Below are 17,500 nucleotides of genomic sequence, written 5' to 3'. Positions count from 1 at the left end.
AGGACAACTTTGTTTTTTTTTACAAGAAGGGTTCATATTTTAGATTGTAATTAAAGAAAAGATGAGTGTTAAAATGTTTTCATTTACTGCTTTCTATTGTTTTAGCGATTTTAGTAGGCCTATTTTGATTCCAGTGGGTGGGGGCATGGCCTACAAGTGGCTAAATACAGTATGTCTTTTTACACACAATAAAGCCGGAAGTTTCTTTGTTACTATTTGCACCAGCCCCCATAAGTCACATCTGCCCATGAAAGATTGCGGTGCATCTTGGGAATGGGCTTATTGTGTCTAAAAAAAAAACGATAGAAAGAAGTAAATGAAAACATTTTGACACTCATCTTTTCTTTTCTCTAATGGCTATCTAAAATATGAAACCTTGTTGTAAAAAAACAAAGTTGTCCTTTAAACCAAGCCTCTCTACTGATCACAGCCCACCCCCCCATCCCTATTTATCTCTTTGTGTCTGTGTGTTAAGATCTGACTTGCTATCGTAGGCTATGTAATGGAGAGTTGGTGATGATCGTGAGAACCTGATTGTGAACCCCCCTCCCCAGAGGAGGTGAACTTGATCTTCACTGTTCCAAGGAACAGCCCTGGAGTCATAATAGAGACTGTGTACACTCACGCACACACACATGCACGCCTGCACGGCACACACACGCGCACACACACACACACACACACACACACACACACACACACACACACACACACACACACACACACACACACACGCACACACACACACACACGCATTTGTTCTCCACCAGGATCCAAAGGGTGATGGTTTCCGATCTTCTTAGATGTTTGCAATCCTATTAATGTATGGAATGTGCTGTAGTTACAGAAAAACATATAACACACACACGCATGCATGCACGCACACACACACACACAAAAACAAAACAATCATGGCTGCACATACAGTTTACTATGCCCACTATAACACAAATTATGGAAAGACAAGGGAGAAAGAGAGTGAGAGAGATGATCATGTTCTGATTATTATAACAATGGCTCTGTATCTCTTTTCCCTCTGCTTCAGTGCGTCTCTCTCTCTCTCTCTCTATCTCACTCACACACACACACGCACGCACGCACGCACGCACACACACACACACACACACACACACACACACACACACACACACACACACACACACACACACACACACAGTCCTGTCATAAACTATTAGGCTACATCAGGCGGCTTCATTTAGATCCATTGACAGGCGCACAATACTGTACAGTGTCCACAATGACAGCATTCATTATCACGCTGTACACTGTAAAATCCTCAGTGTTCATTTAAATCCAAGTGTGGAAGGGTCTATTTGTTAACACTTTTACACAGAGTTTAACTAATGCTCATTCATTACATTTTACTGTGCATTAGTGAAGGTTTTGCCTTCTGCAGAATTAACTGCAACTTGAAACAATATTTGTAGAAGATATCATCAACCACTTAAGCCCCATATGGGAAGCCGGCTTCCCATGACCAGTCACCAAACTGTTCAGAGGTCAATAAATCAATAGAGACAAAATCAAATTACAATCAAGCTGCCATTGTATTTTTCATCCATGCATTACTCATATTACATTATTATTACACCTTATTTATTTTTACTCGTTTTTATCATTACTCACCCTATACTTTTACATTACTAATATTACAGCACTACTCTCGCTAAAACATCTGTAATGTTTACACAGTTTGAAATATATTCATAAGATTTTGCCTATCAATTGATGACACCTTGATGGACAATTTCTCTATTCACTATATACTGTACTTCTCCAATGAGGTCTTGAGTCTTTTTCACTATTCAGAATGCAAATTTTCCATAGGCGGAGGTCTTTTTCAATCCTCTTTTCCTAGGTAAGTGATCACAGCAGGACAATTTGGTAAGAGAAATGTGATGTTTTACACTGCATTTGTGAATTTTCAGGGGGTCAAGAGTAGCCATAATCATTCTAGTTTTGTGTCCACAACTGTTCCAATTTGGGCATACATTTTAGGCAGATCTTTCCCCTGGATCTCCCTAGGGTTCAAGTGGTTAAGACATCAACACAACCCACTCTGCAAGAGAGCATGAACCCACATGGTTCCTTAATCCTTAACCCTAAGAGTGTGCACATGTTTGTAACATTTGCACAATACACTCAAGTCAAGTAAGAGTGAGAACAGAATAGATAGATAAAAGAAGAAAAAAAGAAGAGAGACATGAGGAGGAATGTGAGATGAAAGAGAGAGGGAGCGAGAAAGAGTTCTTTATAATTTAGTTCCAAGGGGTTGGAAATATTGTACATGTAGACAATAGGGGTGGGCTTGGCAATATAATCGATATGTCAATACATCGCGTTAGTTTATTTGCCAATACTGTATCGATACTTCAGGCAGTAGTATCGGGATACTTTGAGGAAAATAAAATATGTTCCCATGCATAGGAACCAATGGTAGAAGTCCGGTCCTGACACTCCGCTGCCTCTAGATGTCGCTGTACTATAGTAGCTACTTCCCCTTCCCACGGTTCAGTGAGGGAGGTCTCTCGGGAAAATGGCTGCGAACGACGAAAACGACAACATTAGAGCAGCGCCTTCAGCTTTTAAAGCTGATATATCGCAATAGTATAGCAATAGTATTGTATCGCAAAGTTCCACAATATATCGTGATACTATTGCATCGTGACCCAAGTATCGTGATACGTATTGCATCGTGAGACTCTTGCCAATATCCACCCCTAGTAGACAAAAGAACACTGTCAATAGAGCTTTGAAACATCTGAAAATCAGGTGTCACAAAAACTCAATTTAACAGTTTACAGTTTACAGTTTAGGCATTTAGCAGACACTTTTAATCCAAAGCGACTTACAATAAGCAGGTAATACACCACTTTAATAAGCAAGATAATATGTCAGTACATCAACAACAATATAACATAACATACATCTCCATATTGTTTCCTGTAATTGCCTTCCATAATTAGTATTTCTATTTACAAGAAACACCATGGCATATATCATCAACATGGGGCGGCAGTGGTTCAGGGGTAGAGTGGCTGCTTGGCAACCGGAAGATTCCCAGTTCGATCCCGGGCTCCCCCAGATTTAGTGTCAAAGTGTCCTTGAGCAAGACACTGAACCAATGAGCAGGTTGGTTGGTGCCTTGAATGGTTTCGCCCGCCATCGGTGTACGAATGTGTGTGTGAATGAGTGAATGCACCTTGGATAAAGGCGCTATATACTGTAAATGCACCATTTACCAACATCCAATCAACTCCAAATTGGATCACATTTTGAGGGGCTTCTATAGAGCGCACTTCCAAACACGCTTCCTTCAGCTACCTTGAGTCCTAACGGCTCCAACAATTTAAACAACAGCCCTGGATAGGCCACCCGGCCTGGCCTGGAAGAGATATGTACTGTATCTAGTTGAAACTGCAATGGTATTTTTCCTCTGTTTCATATTATATTAAATATACCCCTGTCAAATCCTGGGTGTTAATTTAACTCTGATTATGGGCTGTGTCAAATATGACAGTACTTTAAATGCAATTACAAACTCTCTTTCTTCAGCCTGGCCCCAAAAATAACAAACATCAAATTCAAACTTCATCTCTCTTCCTTCCTTCTGGTTCAGTTTGTCCTGATCTCTTTAAAACATGAAGTTATTAGACTGTCACACACAATAAACAGCTATGGAACAAGAGTGTGTGTGTGTGTGTGTGTGTGTGTGTGTGTGTGTGTGTGTGTGTGTGTGTGTGTGTGTGTGTGTGTGTGTGTGTGTGTGGTTGTGCGCACACTTATGTACACAGGAAAATCCTCAGTGTCCGTTTTGACTCAAAGAGTGTAAAAATGGACCCGAATGGACCCACATGGTGTGCGTGCGCACGTGTGTTTGTGTCACGGAGATGTGAGCAGTAGGCCTAATGAAATAACACAGCTGACTGACTGACACTGGCGCACCTGAGGCCCAGTCACAGCAACTACAATAAAACTTGTGTTTGTTTGTGTGTGTGTGCGTGCGTGCGTGCGCAACTGCGCGTGTATGTGTGTGTGTGTGCATGAGCATGTTGACATACAAAATGTGGTTTCGTAATATGTCCAGATGTGTTTTTTTTCCTGTAAGCTGGGATTGAAAGATTTAGTGCTGATTAAATACACACACACGCGCGCACACATGTAAGCGAGCGCGTGTGTGCGCACGCACAAACACACAACACAGATAGTTAGTTGCAGGTGATAACAAAGGTTTAGGCTGCGGTCAGAACTTTCCTTTTGTTGTCGTAGAGAAAGTGTGACATCATTGCCATTGACCGCAAAGACGCAGACAGTCGTCCTGGCAACGGAGAGGGTGCTGACCTTCTCATAACGTGATGTGGATTAAAGTAGTTTTGTGTAAATCCTTAGGAATGACAATCTTGAGCATGTACACGAATGGACACATGCACGCACGCACGCACACACACACACACACACACACACACACACACACACACACACACACACACACACACACACACACACACACACACACACACACACACACACACACACAAACACCTTTGGCCTCTATGAGTTCAGTTACAGTCAGTTATTAACCACTAAAGCAGCAAATCACCACTTGTGTTCTGAAAGACTCCTGTGTCACCTCTCTCTCTCTCTCCTCTCTCTCTCTCTCTCTCTCTCTCTCTCTCTCTCTCTCTCTCTCTCTCTCTCTCTCTCTCTCTCTCGCTCTCTTTCTCCCTATTCGGTCTGGTCATCGTCTCTGTCTCTCACCGTCTTTCTCTGTGTCTGTCTCACCCCTCAGGTTCATGAATGGCAGAGCACCAGCCAGTAAAAGATATCAACCCACTGAGTATGAACATGCTGCTAACTGTGCCACACATGGGGTGAGACACACACGTACGCACACAAGCATGCACGCACGCACGCACGCACGCACGCACGCACGCACGCACGCACAGACTTAAATCTCCAGTGTTCATTTAACACTGAAAGCCTATCGATGTAAGCAAATGGAAACGTAAAGGTCCAAATGAACACTCAGGACTTTACAGTGCAGACGGACACACAGATGTGCCGACATAGAGAGATCATCAACTCAGTGTCATTCCCCCGCTAGTACTATGTAGTTCCTGGAACTCCTCTCTCTGTCCAGTCCTCTACTGTCTATGTTTGTCCAGACAATCAGCTGGAAATACCAGGACACCTGTGGGAGAGAGTGCTGCTTCCTTTTATTGTGTAGCTAGCTATGTGTTATAATGGTGGTAGTGGATAATCTATGAATCACACTGTAATCTGCTCTAATCCCTCACCACATTTGACTCCAGTGAGGGGGGGGGGGAGAGAGAGAGAGAGAGAGAGAGAGAGAGAGAGAGAGAGAGAGAGACAGTCAGAGAGACAGTCAGAGAGAAAGAGAGAACCAAGGGAGAGGGGGAAAAAAAGGCTGAAACAGTTTAGGAAATTTGGATAGAATCAGTGTTATTGCATGGTATAATGGTTCTAGAGTCAAACATTTTAAACCTGAGTTATACTTCATCACTTGCCGAGAATAGCATACTGTATGTACAAGCTCACGTGTTGCATCACATTGACACGTACTGTATAGAGAGGTTGCGACATGTATATACACACACTGTATCTCTCTGTGTGTGTATCGACTAGCTCTGGTCCAGAGCGTCAGCGAGTTCTCACTAACGCTCTGACAGGCGGTTGACTCACAGAACCAGGATTTCTCTGCCCTATGAGGGCTCAACTTCAGTCAAAATAAACAAAACTACTTCGCTACTCACCTAAACAAAGGTTGCGTTGTTGAAAGTCTGTTCTCGGTGGGAAACCTCTCAGCTCCCCACCCACTCTGTAAAATACATTATGTTGGCAGCGGTCGAGTTGGATGAGTTTTATTTCATGACAAAACAAATGAAGAAACAAACAGACAGACAGACAGACAGACAGACAGACAGGAAGACAGACAGACAGGAAGACACAAAAACAATAACTAATAGAAAAAGATAAAAAAAAAAAAATCTTTAATATATAAATGAAATGCTAAGTAGGATAAAACTTGCAAACATATACACAATGGAGCATCATCATGGATTTGAACTGTGCAAGTGATGGCATAGAAACAACTTTAAAATGTGTTAGGGCATTCCAGGACTTGGGGCATACAAAGAAAAAGAGGAAAAGAGGATATGCCAAACTGTGTGTGTCCTAGGGATTTTAACTAAAAGTAAGTAATTTGATCTTGTACAGCTCTAATTTTTCCTGGACAACATATCAGACAGATGTTTTCCTGTGAGGATAAAAAAAAAAAATAACAACGAATATTTGTGCATCTCTACAAGAGAGGGCCAACCAACCATACCATGAAGTGCACAGTGATGAGTATCATGTTTAGCTCCTGTAACAAATCGAATGATAAACAGAGGCTTTAGGGTTGAGGCTGCAGCTGTCCTATTGTACTATTATAGACAATATCACCATAGTATAAAACTGACAGGAGCACTGCTTCCACTACCTTTCTCCTATTACAACTTAAAGGGAAACAGGAACTGTTTCTGTAGGGAAAAATCTGACATAGCTTGGAGGCAAGATTGTCCACATGGAATTTTAATTTGAGTCCTTCATCAAACCATACACCCAGATACTTGTATTTGGTGACTCCCTCAATAGAAGACCTGTACTTTATTATCATTGACATAATACAGTAAGTAGGCTATATACATTTACACAGTGGCAGAGTGATTCAGGAGGTAGAACAGCCGCTTGGGAATTGGAAGGTTCCCGGTTTGATTCTCAGCTCCCCTGGTTTAGTATTGAAGTGTCCTTGAGCAAGACACTGAACCCATAACCGATCCAAATGAGAAGTTTGGTGCCTTCCAGTAAACGTTATTCCCCAATATATAACCAAATCTGAAGACAAAGAGTTTACCCAACAATTAAAAAGAAAAAAAGAAAATGATTTGTATAGAAGTGTGCATTTTCAAATTGTCTCTCATCACCCTCCATAGCTCTGGATCCTCCCCAGCCTGATGGCCGGGTCTGTGCTGCACTTCCTGTCTGTTGACCAATGGCATTGCGTTGCTGCCTGGCTCTATGGGGCGGGGCTTACTGGTCTCTTCATCACCTCAACACTCTTCCACACCGCTGCATGGAAGATCAGCCACCTCCGGTGTGTGTGTGTGTGTGTGTGTGTGTGTGTGTGTGTGTGTGTGTGTGTGTGTGTGTGTGTGTGTGTGTGTGTGTGTGTGTGTGTGTGTGCGTGCACGTTTATCTATCGCTCTACTAAGCACCTCCATTTATGACACACAGAGACATATGTTCATTACAACAAAGCCAAAGGGGCTGGACAGACAGCTGCTGCCTGATAATGAAACAAAACATGTTACAAACCATCACCTCTCTCTCACACACACACACACACACACACACACACACACACACACACACACACACACACACACACACACACACACACACACACACACAAACACACACACACACACACACACACACACACACACACACACACACACACACACACACACACACACACCTGACCTAACTGATAACTCAGCCATGCAAACACAAAGACAGACCTAACTGTTTTCCGTTCAGACACCTGGGATTCATTATTGCATATACTGTACAGTATGTACTGTACACTGCAAGTCCCTATTATAATTTCTAATGGGAATTTAACGTTTGCTCTTCTATATTTAATCTCTACTTAACTTAAAAGTAAATTGACCAAAATGTTTCTCTCAACCTCATCATTGTTTACCTTTTTGTTTTCTATTTTCCAAATATTTTATTTCGTTTTTGCACAACAAACGTTATAGGATCGAATTTACCCTGTTGCATGTGTTTCTGTGTGTGTGTGTGTGTGTGTGTGTGTGTGTGTGTGTGTGTGTGTGTGTATGTGTGTGTGTGTGTGTGTGTGTGTGTGTGTGTGTGTGTGTGTGTGTGTGTGTGTGTGTGTGTGTGTGTGTCTGTGTGCACAATACAACATACCTTTATTTGACATAGTTACCTTTTAATAATATTGTCCATTATTTAAATGCATAAATAGATGAAAAAAATTAAAATAAAACACAAATGCAAAGTTTAAAAGTCCTTGGTTGGAAAACAAATAATTTGTTCATTGAATGATTGGAAAGAAATTGAAATAAGCATACATGGGCATTTTTGAAATGTGCTCTTATTCTGTCTGTTTTACATCTTCTGTCTTTGTTTAGGAGAGTGGAGCAGCGTTTTCACATGTGTGACAGAATGGCCATCTACTTCTTCATTGCTTCCTCCTACTCACCCTGGTACATTTAAGTATAAGAAAGTATAAGACTATTTACCTAGATGGATAGATAGACGATCAGACACAGAGAGAGAGAGAGAGAGAGAGAGAGAGAGAGAGAGAGAGAGAGAGAGAGAGAGAGAGAGAGATTGTTATGTACGTACGTGCAGGGGCGTCACAAGGGGGGGAAAGTGGGACCGAGTTACTAGGTCCCAAGATGGAGGGGCCTTAATTATTTTATACTTTAGCTATTGAAAAATGTGTGCAAATCTTTGAATATATGTATTTTTTAAGTGAACATTTGTAACTTTTGTAATTTTGCTTCTGGGTGGTCCCTGGAACAACATATTTTGAGATGGGAGTCCGTGGCCAAATAGATAGATCATTTTGGGGGTCCTTCACAAGTTTCAGCTCCACTGACATAGAAACAGGTTTTTCAAAAAACCTTAGAAGGATTTAGAAGACATTTATAGAATCGGGTCAAAAATATTCAAAAATAGCAGATCTACAAGCTTAGCTCACAGCGCGTCACTCGGTGCCACGCTGTGAGCTTGTATAACGTGTGATGAATTAGTGTGTATGTGTGTGTTCAGGCTGATGCTGAGGGAGCTTGGTCCCTGGGCCTGTCACATGCGTTGGCTGATCTGGGTCATGGCGTGTATTGGATCTACATATGTTTTCTTCTTTCATGAAAGGTAACTCTCTTTTGTCCTTTGTTTGTTTGTCTGTTTTTACTTTTAGAAGATAAGACAGGAATGTGAACAACAATACGTCCCTGAAATGTAAAGAAAGAACACGTGCGGTTCTATGGTCAGAACTGACATGTTGAGCAACACAGAATCATATAGCGTTTAGAGGCTTAAAATGTTTGTATCTGTCGGACTCACTGGGTTGATGTCTGAACAAGTGCTTAAAAGTGTTTACAGCACTTGTTTACAGCACTTACAGCTTAGGAAGCAGCAACGCCTGTTTGTGTCGAATGATGACATCCTGTGACATCATGCCATCACTTCCTGCTTGCAGGTATAAGCTGGCAGAGTTGCTAGGATATGTGGCCATGGGAGCTGTTCCTGCGCTGGTCATCCTGTCCATGGTAAGAATAGACAATCACAGGCTCTTGGCTCTTTAACTCATACTCTGCGATCCCCGTCGAAACCGTTGATTTCCCGCTGTACCTCTCTGCGATGCCCGTCGTTCCCGGAAATTTAATTAGCTTTAATCATTATGAAACAATTAAAAGTATGATCGCTGTATATGGCCGCTTCGGAGTCTTAGGCCCGCCCCCTAACTGTATCCTGCTGTATATCCGGTCTGGACCGGATTTAGCTTTCCGTATCCGGTCTGAGCCTGGGCCATAGTCCCGCCTCCATTGGTTTACATTGTAACAGAAGAGGAAGCTACTCGGCGATGGAAAGCTCGTTTTTCAATCCGATTTTTGCGTTTGGAAACTTTGATCCAGTCTCTACACGCCTGGATTATGATCCCCGCACATATCGTGCGTTTTGTGCGCGAACGTGTCCACGTGTTACCATAGCGCACAGCTGGCTTTTTTCAATGTTTTTTCATGTAAACACTGGTGGATAAGCAGGGATACAGCATGGCAACGGATATGTCTATTTCAATGGGGTTTTTTTTATTCGAAAGCTGTCACAGAGTCTACACGTCTACTAGATGAGTCGCGCACAGATTGTGCACGATGCGTGCGCGTGCCCACGTTAAAAGGTAAGGACAATTTGGCAGCTGCTTACTACAGCTATGTTTAAAATGGCAGCAAAATTGTTAATCCACCGCTGGGTGGGGGGGGGGGGGGGGGGGGGTTGTGCAACGGAAGTGCTATGTCCTCCTGGTGGGGGCTCCTCACGGACAGGTGAGCCAACAGGGTCAGGAATGTGTTGCGAAAGTAGTGGCAACACAGAAATGTATGTGTGTGTGTAGGGTTAATAATTGGCATTGGCATAACATCTAATAGGCGGAAAAACATTTTCTTTACTTTTTTAAGATTTTTGTTTGTGGGCTTTTATGCCTTTAATTGATAGGACAGTAGACTGACAGGAAATGGGGGGAGAGATGGGGAGTGACACGCGGCAAAGGTTGTCCGGATCGGGAATCGAACCGGTGAGGCTGCCAGGCATCCATTCCTATGTGGCAATGTGGTATTCGCCTGGACCAGTAGGCCAGCGGGTGCCCGGAAAAAACATGTTCATAGATCACCCTCTGTCCGTTCCTTAGGGCTCCGTGGCTTTTTCTGTTGATTTTGTTACTGATGTTACTGTCCTAAAAACAACCCAGCAATCTGGGAACAGCACCCTCTGCTGTTTTCTTTCCTTTGAATTTGCCGCTGGGGGCACCGACCAATAGAATGTAGATGACAGGATGTTGGCCCATTTGAGCCCCTTTTCGACTGCAGCTTTAACACCACACCACACCACACCACATCAAAATATCAACATTTTCCATTACACAATAGTACCCCTATTGGTAAGAAACAAATTGACCCTTTTAACTGTGATTATAATACAATATAAATTTGTATTACAACTATCCTAAATTATAATACACTATAATGGATTATAACTGTGATTATAAATACACTATAAAGTATTAATGTATTACTATGAATATGATAATTATAATACACTATAATAGATAATAACACAATATAATCTATTATCATGTATTACAACTATATCCTGGTGGTCTAAATGAAAAGTCAGTGAGTGATCAGTCATTATTAAGTGTTTGGCCCTGTTTGGCCTAGCTCAGACCTACTATAGATTGGATACTTTTTTGTACCACTTTCACACCACTCTACCCAGGTCCTTGTAGTGGAAAACCTGACACAAGTGGGCGGTATGGTGTGGAGTGGTGTGCTGTTGGGCCAGCCCTCCACTTCCGGTCGCATGTGTCTTTGTTTACATTCCTAACTACTAACTACAACTACACGTTGTAACGGGAGCTGCCAACAGAGCTGCGGTGCTCTGAATCTGTCTTGAGAGATTACAACCTCAGTGATACACAGCTGCTCTCACCAAACATTTTTCTTCTAACGTGTTACAAATACAGGCACTCATTCTATAAGTTCAAGGGGCAACAACATCATATCCTTACACTGGCACGTTTTAAGTGTGTGAATTTGTTGCAGGTGGACCGCGCTGGCGTATGTGAGCTGGCACTAGGGGGCGTGTTCTATGTGGTGGGCGTAGTCTTCTTCAAGAGCGATGGTCTCGTCCCATTTGCCCATGCCATCTGGCATCTCTTCGTTGCCATCGGAGCCGGCATTCATTACTATGCCATCTGGAGGTACCTGTACTCACCTGGGCCACTGCTGCAGACCTCCAGATGACAGGCACACAGCCTACTGACCAATTACAATGCACTCGCCTATATCTACCTGAACCTCGACGAGACTGGTCTCCTTGTGTTCACCTCATCACCATTGTCCACGGGTGGTGAAAATATCAAAAGTATCCTACCATCACTGTTAAGGATGTCCCTGTTCTTATAGACCAAATTCATCCTTGTCGAAACTACAAATCCTCGGACTTGACTGAAATGAATGAATTAACCACATTAACGGTCTAAACTGAAATGAACAGCTGGACGCTCTAGCACAGTAAAATCCTCTGTTTCAATCCAAAGAGTTTACTGTGTAAACGTAACCATTTAAGCTCTCCGTACTTTGTCGCACAGCAAATTGCTAGGATAGACAATCGAAAGACTATAGTTTGTAGATCTACTGTTTTTCAATCTCTGAGAATTTTATTTTTAAACGTTTTTAAACTCTTAAAAAACTAAATAACATGATGCCCAAAATAGGGAAACCAGGTTTAAAGAGGTAAACTCACAAACGTGACCCACTCTGAAACTGTCAGATGGTAAGAACTGGCTGGCTGGACCAAACCTGTATTGACTGATGCCATTTGTTTAATCATTAGTAAGCCTGTTGGGGTGCACACAATAAATGTAAAACAGGAAAAACAAACTACAGTTTGTCATAGCCATGCCCTACCTTGTAATAGGCATCAGACAGGCAGAGATAAGAGGCGAATAATGTCTCTATTAGCTAAGCTAACAAACATAATTATGCAAATCAGCGGGACTGACTGGTCATACAGTACCTATGTGCCAAATCTGCCAATATGAATAGAGACAAAGGAAAATAAGACCAGCACACCTGGATTGAATATGCCTTAAGGGTTTGTTTTAAGTTGCTGGAGTACCAGACAGGAGGATTCTTTTTACCACATGAAGAAGCAACATGTGCCACAAAGTTATACTTTTATGTCAAGCATGAGTTGTGCTGGTAGATTAAAGTCCTCTGCCCCAATCAGGACATCTTCTTTACAAAAATCCTGAGAAGCAGTCCTGTGCATTGTCGTACAATGGTGCTAGCTGCTAAATTCCCACCACTACTACAGTACAATGACTTCGCCATGACTTTGATACATTTGTATGTACATCTCACAAATACTTCACTTACTTTACTTTGCCAGATCTTAATAAGATTATAACAACATCTGGGGAACAGACTCATATGATTTAATGTTGTGCCATCTACACTGTAACAAATGTGAAACCGAGTGATCCTCTCTAGTCCACATCACTACAATAGTACAACAGGCATGAACTTCTGACTGACCAACTGTCAGAGCAGGGCCTGGTTTGTGATTCTGTGGAGCGATTTATGTGTGGACAGTTGTTCAACAAATCAGTTATGACTTAATATGAAGGCTGAAATTAAGTAATCTTTCCCAAGATTACCATGGAGCAGACATTACTAGTACCAATGCAATAATATTAAACACATTAGACTGGTCCCTACATGTGGATTGACATAAGCCTTACACTTAATTATTTGTCTATGGAGATGTATTTAATATCGGCCTATGGAGAGATCTATTTAATATTAGTTTATGGAGATGGGTATTTAATGTTTTAGTTGAGGGCTTGGATAATTGTCTCTGAAAGTAGGGGGATAGGCTCTCATCTATTAGAGCACTTTGAACTGTAGTAATATATATAGAGTATATAACATCTAAAAAGCATAAACCTTCCATAATGTATGTATCAAACAAATCCAACAGGGAGAACATAGATACATCATAAACATCTCATGTCTTTTCCCCTCTGTTTTTAAAGAGGTTTGCAAATTCCACAATTCTGTCAATCCTTAGTGCTTAGTATGTACAGCTTATGTTTTCCACTCTTTTTTAACTGTTTCTATTGTCACTCATGCAGGAAGTGTGTGATTTATATCATAGATTCTATTTTGTATAATTATATTTCAGAAAAATCACTAAATTAAAGAGAGCTATTATACAATTCTGTGTACTGTACTGTATATACATGAATGCAAACACATGAGTAATAATAGCAAATGCCTTCGAATGCCATATTTATTTAGAAAAATCAAGTGCAAAAGCTCAAGAATGATACTTATATTTACGTCTTATACTCATGGACATTGGAGGAGGGTATACAGCACATTTCGGGTCTGTGGACCACCAGGGGTCCAAAATGGACCCTTTTATGGGTCTAAAAGGGTCCTTTGGGTTTCATTTGTTGTATTTCTTTCCTTTATAGTATAGTGTATAGTAAGTGAATGGGCCCCACACTTTAACCCCATAAAATAAATTGCTCAATGCTGACAGGCGGTCAGCAGGTGGATTCATGACAATATTTTAGGCCAATAAAAAAACGATATACCACATTTCATACCCCACCTCAGGGGCAGCCGGACTAATATACAAGCTCACATCATTGACTTGGACATATCTGCTGTGCGCGCGTGTGTCTCAGTGTGGGTGTGCGAGGCTGGTGAGTGCCCGCAGGCTCAGTGGCATGGCCACGTTGGAGTCTCTGTGCCACTGGGGCGTGGTGACGCAGGGAGGCGGAGTCAGAACACTCTGAGCCACGCTGGGAACCTTGAGCAGCGACCACAGCTCCTCCCCCCGGGTCACTATGGCAGCCAGGTCCTCCTCATTGGAACACCAGGCAACGGAACCGCCTCTGGTCCCAGTCCGCAGCTTGGACAGGAAGAGAGACACCCTGAAAAACACAAATGTATGGCATGAATGCACGCACAGCGGCAATTCAAATTCATGCCTAAACCTAACCCAGTGGTTCTCAACCTGTGGGTCGGGACCCCCAGGGGGATCCACAAATTATTTTGGGGGGTCCCTAGATGATTAACTTAAATGTGCAACATTGTTTTCTCACTCAACAGTAAACAAACCAACATAACATGCATTTTGCATCATATGAGTCATCATGCTGCATCATATGATGCAAAATGCATCATCATTCATGCTGAAATACTAAAATATCTCAAAACACAGATTGAACACAAAAAATAACTCAGGATTGTGTTGATCGTATCCCAAACAACAATAAAATAAGATCTGGTTGCCCCAGAGGTGAACTGGCCCTTTAAGTGTAGAGGGTATCTACACATTTCTAAAAAGTGACAATTTAAGGACTTTTTAATACCTCGTCTAAAATGACAAATTAAACCTGGGCCAAGTTAAATATTAGAGGCAGAAATTGTGAAAATAGATGATCTACATGCTCACACGCTTGTGAGCGTGTAGATCTGCTATTTTCACAATAGAACCGTGTTCTATTGTTCCATTACAAAATGTAATGCCTCAACTCTTAGTGCTGGTCAGGGTGGGGGGGTCCCCAGTTAAAATATGATTATTTTGTGGGTCGCGGCCTGAAAAGGTTGAGAACCACTGACCTAACCAACCCACACACATTTACTGTGATTATCATGAAACCATGCCAGACCAAGTCTGAATCTATCGATTATTTTCTTAACGATTATTATGGCGATCACTTTTTCGATTAATCGAGAATATTTCTCTATATCCTTTTTATATATCAACAAATGTATTAACCACTCAAGCCCTATTTTATAATTCATTGCACAATGTCATGATGCAAAAATAGTGAAAATATCTGATCTACAAGATCACAATAGACATTTTTACTATCATACTTTTTTTTTTTTTTTTTTACATTTATATCTATAATGACATGCCCAAAACAGGGATAGATTAACAATCCATTATTTCATTACATTTTTATAATAATTCAAATCAATTAGTTTCATTAACTGTTGCACCCCTACATGTGTGTACCTGGGTATGAGGTCATGTGATCGCGATGCCAGCTTGGCGAGGGCACTCATCAGAGAGGTGATGACCCTGGGGGCGGGGCGAGCCTGTCCGGAGGGCAGGGCAGATGAAGTGATCTCAAACAGCACCGCCTCCAACGCCTCGAAGCAGGAAGTGATGAGCTCCACGGAACAGCGACAGTCACAGGACACCGACAGGTACTCCCCCAGCACCCATACCTGGAAACCACACATGACTGGTGTCATTTCAGCTTTATCTGGGTGACAGGGTGGCTTAGTCGTTAAAGGACCATACCGCCGGTCCGGCAGGCTTAGCCGAAACAGTAACATTCTCAGTGATATAACTCAGGAGAGTGTACAAAAAGGAACCATAATTTGTCCATAATAATCTTCAGTGTTAAATTAACATGATGGATTCTACTGTGCATTACCTTTGACTCACTGTGTACTTGACTTTATTGGCAACCATTTACCAAAGCATACCATGCAAGAAATAGTTCGAGTTTGGCGTAAGCCACTGGAATCAGTTAATTTCAGTACGATTTTATGAACATATCGTTTTTGGCCAACCCCATTATTTAGGTAAGTTCGGTATTGCATAACGCTGAAAATGGTCTATTTTATGTACAATAAATTATAATAACTACTATATTATATGTTACTAGGACCTTGCCCGGGGGTGTGTACAGTATACTGTACAATGGATTGAAAGTAGAAGTCTCAGAAGTAATGTTGGAGAACCCAGACGTATCAGTGATGTCAGTCATCTCCAAATTTGGGCATTGCTTCATCGGATGTTACCATGGCGGTGAAGCATGCAGAGTACAGGCAGCTGTATCAGTGATGTCAGAAATTTGGAAACCGGTTTATGCCCATATATGGTGTTCCGTGTCCTATGGCCATACTGTATATGGTGTTCCGTGTCCAAGCCAGTATGTGACTTGAGTACTGTACTATGATGGCGATGGTGGACAGACAGACATTCATTCTGTAAATTAATAGTTAGATATAGCTGAAGTGATGTTCAATGCGATATGAAAGCTTCACTGACAGAGATATGACATGGAAATGCAAAACATAACATTCAAACCTCAGCTCTATCTTTCTCTCTCACTTCCTCACACAAAACACAGATAAACACTTTACACACACGCACACGCACACACACACACACACACACACACACACACACACACACACACACACACACACACACAAATGTTTCTTACAACGTGTGTGTAAATGTCTTCTTTGCTGTAGACATTGGCTGTGGCTCCAGCAAACTCCAGCAACTCGTGGGATTGGTCCACCACTAGTGATGGGTGGAGCTTACACATCCTCAGCAAGTGGTTGCTGAACACTCTATGGAGAAGGAGGGATGAAGGAGAGAAGAATAGAGGGAAGAGAATAAGAACTACAAATGTGCGCTCAGTGGAACCTACACTATATCCAGGGATGAAATCAAAAACAAATCTCAAGAGCCTCCCACACACAGCCCACACTAGTGCTCTGCTTCCTAAACAAATAGCACAATTATGTAAAATCAGTAAGACTCCCTAATTGGGAGATAAGCGACCATCAAGTCGCATTCACAAACTTTAGAAGGCAATCGTAGCCAATCCAGAGGGAATATGGAAAATGGGACAGATTCATGTTGATGACATGACTTTAGAGATACTGTGTAGTGTGTACTGCTTTGCCTGATTGCGACCGTCAGGTCGCAGTTACTGTCAAAACCTCGACCAGCTGTCCGTCTGTCCGTCAGTCACACGTCACACTTTTGCTCTGCTCATATCTCCACAACCGTTGCCTCGATCCATGCCAAATTTTGCACACACACTCCTTGCCTGCCAAACCACAACCTCCACCATCAATTCTCACATGGCCCTCTTCTAGCGCCACCATGAGGCCGATTCTTGCAAAACACATTTTTGGACACTGCTCTTACAATTTTTGCCCTAAAATCACGCAAATCGGTACACAGTATGTCTACACTCATCTCATCAACATGGATCTGTCCCATTTAGCGCCACCTTCAGGCCGATTTTTTTAAACACATTTTTGGA

At 42.0% G+C, this 17,500-nt stretch overlaps 2 protein-coding genes across 3 annotated transcripts in view; one reads left to right on the top strand and one right to left on the bottom strand.

Moving 5' to 3' along the window:
• Positions 1 to 13,604, top strand: part of LOC308284379 (monocyte to macrophage differentiation factor 2-like) — a 15,147-nt gene extending 1,543 nt beyond the window's left edge. Inside the window, exons 2-7 of the mRNA XM_080724980.1 lie at positions 4,811 to 4,892; positions 7,017 to 7,177; positions 8,244 to 8,318; positions 8,890 to 8,991; positions 9,320 to 9,389; positions 11,439 to 13,604. Coding sequence (XP_080581106.1) covers positions 4,811 to 4,892; positions 7,017 to 7,177; positions 8,244 to 8,318; positions 8,890 to 8,991; positions 9,320 to 9,389; positions 11,439 to 11,639 — 691 coding nt within the window. The 3' untranslated portion in view covers positions 11,640 to 13,604. The remainder of the gene's footprint in view (positions 1 to 4,810; positions 4,893 to 7,016; positions 7,178 to 8,243; positions 8,319 to 8,889; positions 8,992 to 9,319; positions 9,390 to 11,438) is intronic.
• Positions 13,605 to 13,848: 244 nt separating this feature from the next.
• Positions 13,849 to 17,500, bottom strand: part of ap5z1 (adaptor related protein complex 5 subunit zeta 1) — a 19,015-nt gene continuing 15,363 nt past the window's right edge. For both annotated transcript variants that reach the window (XM_080723961.1, XM_080723962.1), the window contains 3 exons: positions 16,664 to 16,796; positions 15,439 to 15,653; positions 13,849 to 14,344 (listed from right to left, as the gene is read on the bottom strand). In XM_080723961.1, coding sequence (XP_080580087.1) covers positions 14,092 to 14,344; positions 15,439 to 15,653; positions 16,664 to 16,796 — 601 coding nt within the window. In that variant the 3' untranslated portion in view covers positions 13,849 to 14,091. The remainder of the gene's footprint in view (positions 14,345 to 15,438; positions 15,654 to 16,663; positions 16,797 to 17,500) is intronic.

The sequence above is a fragment of the Nannobrachium achirus genome (genome assembly GCF_963921795.1).
Source record: "Nannobrachium achirus genome assembly, chromosome: 4".
In the NCBI taxonomy this organism is placed as follows: domain Eukaryota; kingdom Metazoa; phylum Chordata; class Actinopteri; order Myctophiformes; family Myctophidae; genus Nannobrachium; species Nannobrachium achirus.
This window is presented reverse-complemented; position numbering and strand designations above follow the sequence as displayed.